General features: G+C 41.5%; 1 protein-coding gene across 1 annotated transcript; it reads right to left on the bottom strand.

The window, feature by feature from the left end:
• Positions 1-249: 249 nt before the first annotated feature.
• Positions 250-3,166, bottom strand: LOC140573161 (tubulin beta-4B chain). The gene is made up of 4 exons (XM_072692802.1): positions 3,041-3,166; positions 2,606-2,714; positions 2,385-2,495; positions 250-1,418 (listed from the first exon to the last, which is right to left on the bottom strand). Exons 1-4 carry the CDS (start codon positions 3,095-3,097, stop codon positions 358-360), a joined length of 1,338 nt encoding a protein of 445 aa, XP_072548903.1. The 5' UTR covers positions 3,098-3,166; the 3' UTR covers positions 250-357.
• Between the last annotated feature and the right edge of the window lie 3,744 nt (positions 3,167-6,910).

Raw genomic sequence — 6,910 nt, 5'->3', positions numbered from 1 at the left:
TTGTTAAGATATGTTTTTTTTAAAGCACTTTTGCTTTTAAAGTGTGCAGAATGCATGGAAGAGTTGTCACCATAACTTGTGTATTTATATTAAACAAAAAGAGTTTAAGAAATTGGAGGGCAGAGAACCTTGGAAAAGAAAACCAAACTTAGTAGATTGGAGTATTAGGTTTATACTCCGCTTGAAGGGAATTGACAAATGCCCAATCACCATAAATCAATGCCAAATAAACACACCAGGAGGCACATGCCATCAAAGTTCTCTCTTTAATAGAGCTCAATTTTGAAGATTAAACATTTTATAGCTTTAGAATGCTAAGTGAGGACAGAAACAGGAAACAGTGAAAAGAAAATTGATCTACGCCAGCTCCTCTTCTCCCTCCTCCTCAAACTCTCCCTCCTCCTCCGCTGTGGCGTCCTGGTACTGCTGGTACTCTGACACCAGGTCGTTCATGTTGCTCTCAGCTTCTGTGAACTCCATCTCATCCATGCCCTCCCCAGTGTACCAGTGGAGGAAAGCTTTCCGCCTGAACATGGCTGTGAACTGTTCAGAGATGCGCTTGAACAACTCTTGGATGGCTGTGCTGTTGCCAATGAAGGTGGCAGCCATTTTAAGACCACGAGGTGGGATGTCGCAGACAGCAGTCTTGACGTTGTTGGGAATCCACTCCACAAAGTAGCTGCTGTTCTTGTTTTGAACATTGAGCATCTGCTCGTCCACCTCCTTCATGGACATGCGGCCACGGAAAACGGCAGCGACAGTGAGGTAGCGGCCATGGCGCGGGTCGCAGGCTGCCATCATGTTCTTGGCATCGAACATCTGCTGAGTGAGCTCGGGAACAGTGAGGGCACGGTACTGCTGACTTCCCCTGCTGGTGAGGGGCGCGAAACCCGGCATGAAAAAGTGCAGTCGAGGGAAGGGCACCATGTTGACGGCCAGTTTTCGAAGGTCCGCATTGAGCTGGCCGGGAAACCGCAGACATGTGGTCACGCCACTCATGGTGGCAGAGACCAGATGGTTGAGATCGCCGTATGTGGGCGTGGTGAGCTTGAGCGTACGGAAACAAATGTCATACAGAGCTTCATTGTCAATGCAATACGTCTCGTCTGTGTTCTCCACCAGCTGGTGGACTGACAGGGTGGCGTTGTAGGGCTCGACTACAGTGTCTGAGACTTTTGGGGATGGCACCACGCTGAAGGTGTTCATGATGCGGTCAGGATACTCCTCGCGGATCTTGCTGATTAGAAGGGTTCCCATGCCAGAGCCAGTGCCTCCACCCAAGGAGTGAGTGAGCTGGAAACCCTGCAAGCAGTCACAGCTTTCAGCTTCCTTGCGCACCACATCCAAAACGGAGTCCACCAGCTCAGCTCCTTCTGTGTAATGGCCTTTGGCCCAGTTGTTTCCAGCACCACTCTGACCTGGGGTAAAAGACTTAACCATTAGGATAGGCTTATAGCAAGAATGTTAACATTTAGTATCTGGAGAGAGTCATGTCACGGACAAACTACTAAGCTTCTGTACAGTTAAATTGTTATGATGTGAGCAAAGTCATCCAAGTGGTTAGAGGAGTCTCCTGAAAATCTTTATAGCAGTGGTGACTGCCTACAAAGTTTAAAGCAGAGGAAGGAGAGTGGGGGGCTGGCTGGAGTATAGCACAAATTGCTGACTTTCCCGCTCCAACAAAACTTGGCAATTAAAAAGTCAAATTACATGTGCTTGAGCAGGAAAGCCCCTGGTTTACAGCAGCACTGATTATAGTAATAGTGGTAAACTTGAGGCAAAAATGGCAACCAAAGTAAACCTTAATGGCATGAATGTATTTTAAAACCACCATTTGGCCCAAACTAATACCACCTTTGGGGTTTATCACCAGTGAACAGTTCTGGGTCAGTAAGTGTCTAATTCATCCTCAAATAACACTGCATGCTGTTTCCTAGCAGTTACTGAATTTGTATAGTAGTCAAGTCAAATTTATTTTAGTACTTTTTACAACTGTTGTCACAAAGCAGCCTTACATAATCAGTAATTAGTAAGAAAAAATAAAATTAAATGAATTAAAAATAAATAAATAAAGCCAAGACCCCCAGTGAGCAAGCCAACAGCAACAGTGGCCCCTCAGAGCTGGAGGAAGAAACCTTGGGAGGAACCATGACTCACAAGGGGACCCATCCTCCCCTGGTCAGAACTATTTATAAATTGATAAGTTACCAAACCTATACAACATCTACACTATTGAACTGCTCTGATCATAATATAATAAATCATAAGGTTGTGTAACTTAATAGTCAGGGCAATGATGGTAAGAGAAATGAGAGTCAAAATGTAGCTACAACATCTTAAACTACAAAAAAATAAAACCCTTCAGTGATGTAAAAGATACTCACCAAAGACAAAGTTGTCTGGTCTAAACACCTGCCCAAAAGGACCGGATCTGACGGAGTCCATTGTCCCAGGCTCCAAGTCCACGAGCACAGCCCGGGGGACATATTTTCCACCTGTTGCACCACAGTTTACACGTTAGCACAGTTTCAAGGCCATCATTAAACCACACGCAAGTTTAATACAGCCAATGCCACTCTCTGCGTGAAAGAAAGGGCAGGGTTACCACTGGCTTCGTTGTAATAGACGTTAATCCGCTCCAGCTGCAGGTCGCTGTCACCGTGGTAGGCGCCGGTGGGGTCGATTCCGTGTTCATCGCTGATAACCTCCCAAAACTGAGTTCGAGTAAAAGAAGACCTTTCAGTTAGGTAACGAACTTTAACAGTTTACAACGAATAAATTAACAGTCTGAGTTTATCTAACCCAAGCCTAGTCATGTCGACCAGCGTTTAAAAAAATAAAATAAAAAAGACGTAAAAAACGTTTTTAACGTTTAACGAGGAAAATAGCCTAGTTCAAAACTGTTGCAAGACCAGCAGTATTTTCTTATATAAGTGAGTGAGCTTAACCAAAAATACGCTAAACAGCAGCACCAACAGTCACTTTCATTAGAAGTGCTGCAAACTCTCCAAACAATTAAAAAAAAACGTTTTGAACTTACTTTGGCACCGATCTGATTCCCACATTGACCAGCTTGTAGATGAACAATCTCCCTCATTGTGAAACGTTGACTAAACAGGTGGCCTGATCCGCTCCGTTAGATCAAATTGCGCCTCAAGCTCCCGTTACCGTCGGCGAAGTCCTGGCGATCAACCGCCGCTGGACAAGTTTTATATTCGACGCAACCATCAACTTCGAAACGATTGGCTCGTCCACACGTCAATCATTATTTAGCTGCTTTTCATTGGTGTACCGAAACAGCCGTGACGGTGTCTCCGATTTTGATTGGTTCTGAGGGATTGTATTCCGTTACCAATGGATACTTAGAACTTGGCGAAGCCTTAGAGACCCTTTGTATTGTGGAAACTGGATACACTCATTCAGTAAACCGGCTTTTATCCCGGGTTAAAAAGGGTGTAGCATGTTTGGACTTGTTCACTCTATTGTAGGTTTTTTGTCCTATTGACCTCATTCTATACATTTTACGTTTAGTTGTATATCAAGCATAATTGCTTTCTGGCTCAAGGTCACAGTAAATAGAAACTACAAATACAACTATGTTCAGGATACTTTTTAAAAAGTGATGATTTGATGTCATATCAATTCTTAAACATACACCCCCCCCCCCAGCACCGTACATATAAAAATAAATTATTATGAAATTATAATTACATTATTCAGTGACCTATAGCTTCTGTTGAAGGTGGTATGAACTATGTCTGTGATCTGAACAGTCTTTTAAGACCTGTTGTTCACATCCAGAGAATTGATGAATAACACACCAGAGTAACCAAACCAAGTAGGCCTATAGCTAGCCAGTAAAGTGCAGAGGTCAATCATTTTTAAGTCACACTATGAAATGACAGATATCTCTGTCATTGTCTGAATGCCACACAAATGCATTGCACAACTAAAGAAAAACAATCTTTGCTTATGTATCTCCCCTTGATGTGATAAAGTACGGATTGATTCAAACATTATGGATTAATATTTGTATGAATATTTTTTACTTTTTATAACTTTACCTGGGTTCATTCTCCACATCTCTGAATGTTCCCACTTATGTTGAATGTCAGGAGGAATGAGTCCTTCTGCAGTGTAGATAAATCGAGAACCTGACCTGCTTGTGAAGACTTGCACTTGGTATTCTCAATATAACAAGCCTTCTAAATAGCTTTAATATTACACTACATCACCTCACATGTACATATCATTATTTTTTTATATCATCATTTCTTGCCTTAAATACTAACAATAACAATAGCTTCATTTTAAAATAGATTGGATGATTTATTTCTCTTGTTGGTTTTATTTATCGTTTTATTAATCAGCCTTTTTTTTTTAATTAACATTCAACTCCTACCAATGGCCTTCCAACTTGGTTGCACCTGTTTGCTGTGTAAAGTCATACACAGTTTAATACATTACATTTATGATATTTGGCATACAACTCTATCTAGAGCGACTCACACTTTCATTGTCTTACAGAAGACAATTTAGTCATAAATAAGGTTTAGTCATATTTGCCAAGGGCTGTCATTGACATAGCATGGTGCTTTTGGATGGAGAGTCAAACCCAGGCTGCATGTTAAGGGCAGTACCAATGTTCACCAAATGCGCTACCAGCTACTACCAGCACTATACATTGATCCAAACATTACTAATGCTATGTGTGCCTATCTCTGTACCATGATTAAATTGCAAGCTGCCTGCCAAATGCCATTCTGAGCATAGGTCTGTTTCTAATTCCATCATCAGTTGCAGGTGACACCATGTTGGTTGAGCTGATCAACAACAATGATAAGATCTGCAACGACCTACAGAGAGCCGGTGTGTCACCTGGCTCAAAGCGTTCTAGTAAAAATCTCTTAGTAAAGATGACCAAGGAACTTATTGTGGACTGGACCAAGAGACACAGCCCAACCTGCATCAATGGAACTGAGATGAAGCGTATGTTCAATTTCAAGTTCTTTGGAATCTCACATGGACCCTTAGCACACTGGTCAAGAATAAAGGGAAACACCATTACTTACTAATAAGGTTGAGGAAAGATCACCTATCTTCCCATATACCATTTAGAGCTTATTGTATATCTGTTTGGTGCAGCAATTGCTCAGTCCCTGAACAGAAGGCCCTCAAGAGGGGGATGAAAATCACCTAGGGTGTCCATCTTCCATCCACAGAGAACTTGCAACAGAAATGCTCTGGGATGCATAAAGGGGAGAATAAAGAATAAAGAGCATCATCAAACACAGTTCCCTCTCAAATCATGGACTACTATCAATTCTGCCATCGGGAAAGTGTTTCAAGGAACCAGCAAGCTGCAGAATGGCTTCTTTTACTCTGCTGTCAACCCAATTAACAGCTCTCCTCCTAAATCTCTTTTAATACATCATACAAAATTTATGTTTAATTAGCTGTGTAATTACTTATTCCACTGTCGATCTGGTTTGCACATTGGTGTAGTTTAATTTACTGCATACACTCCATTTGAATGAACACATTGTTTGTGAATGGCAAAATAGAGAGAATAAAGACACTGTCTCTATCTGTTCTGTCTCTCTAGAGCAGATCATCATAAATCTACTGCCACGACGATCAGCTAGAGGGGTGTAAAGCCCAGCATTGAGCTGTGGAGCAGCTCTCTGTGTTCTCTGAAATTATGGTGCTCCATCCAATACTTTTGGGCTGAGTTGAGGATGAGATGAATGCAATCAGATCATCACAGCAATCACTGCTCCAAAATCTAATGAAAAAACCCTTACCTTTTCGACTTTGAAAGAAACAATTAATGAGCAGGGGTCCTAATTTTGTGCATATAGTGTACATTGCATTGCATTGTTGTTACAAGTTACATTCCTGCACCTTCACCTACACTCTACCTCATTCTGCTGTCACAAGCTTGTACTTTGTTAATGACAATAAAATGAAATCTAATCTAATCTTTAAAAAATGTACAAGTCCAACAATGAATGCCTAAAATCATATGGTACAACCATTCATGATCACATACACTCTCACACTCCCAGAAGATCTCTCTCGCCACCTCATTGATCCAAGAACTCTTAAACCTCCAGTGGGCGCATGCATGTTCCAAGTGTCCCCAACACAAATGTGTTGCTAGGCGCTAATGCATTATTCAGACTGCACAGAGAATACACAGTACGTGGTAAGATATGGGTGAAATCTGATGTCTGATGAATGTAATACAGAAACAAATTTTAAAAGTACAAGTTCAATCTGAAAACCTGTAAGCAGTTATCACGTAAAGTTTGGATTTGGATTAGTATTGTAATTGTAATTGTAGTGGATTCATGAAAATCGCCATTGTAACATTATTTTTGCTCATATACACTGAATTTTCTTACCTTTCTTTCATATTTTCATGTGGTTGGGATAAAAGAGAGCCACACTCTCCAATCAGAATCTCCATTTCAGGGGCAGGAATTCTCCCGAACAGTGAAACCAGCTTAAGCTCTGAATCAGCGAGAACCGCTGCAGCTCATTTATGCAGTAAATGTTTTTACTGCAATTCACAAACATAGTAATACTGTTGATGTTCCATCAGTCAAAGAAAGTTGTCATTTGTCAATCAGTCAGTCACTGTCCCAGTAGAAGCCCACTTTAGTTAGCAATAACTGATTGCCTGGCTCCAAAAGTATGGTTTGATTTTTTGGTTGGAGGCAGGGTGGTGGGTGGAGGTGGTGGTTGAATGAACGCACCGGTGGCCTAGCTCTTATACTTTTGTATTAGACTGTACTTTTGTATCCCAGTGCATAGCTTTCAGCATAATTGCCAGCATAATGGTAGGCAATGCTTTTTCCCCACTTCAAGCGTTGACTACCATTATGAAAGCTATGAAATGGCACAC

Source organism: Salminus brasiliensis, chromosome 1 (assembly GCF_030463535.1).
Source record: "Salminus brasiliensis chromosome 1, fSalBra1.hap2, whole genome shotgun sequence".
Lineage (NCBI taxonomy): Eukaryota > Metazoa > Chordata > Actinopteri > Characiformes > Bryconidae > Salminus > Salminus brasiliensis.
This window is presented reverse-complemented; position numbering and strand designations above follow the sequence as displayed.

Excerpts from the sequence above, each read along its gene's own strand:
- LOC140573161 (XM_072692802.1), bottom strand. The coding sequence starts at position 3,097 with ATGAGGGAGATTGTTCATCTACAAGCTGGTCAATGTGGGAATCAGATC. Across the intron at positions 2,715-3,040 it reads GGAATCAGATCGGTGCCAAA|TTTTGGGAGGTTATCAGCGA; the intron begins GTAAGTTCAAAA and ends ACTCGAACTCAG. Across the intron at positions 2,496-2,605 it reads CTATTACAACGAAGCCAGTG|GTGGAAAATATGTCCCCCGG; the intron begins GTAACCCTGCCC and ends GTGGTGCAACAG.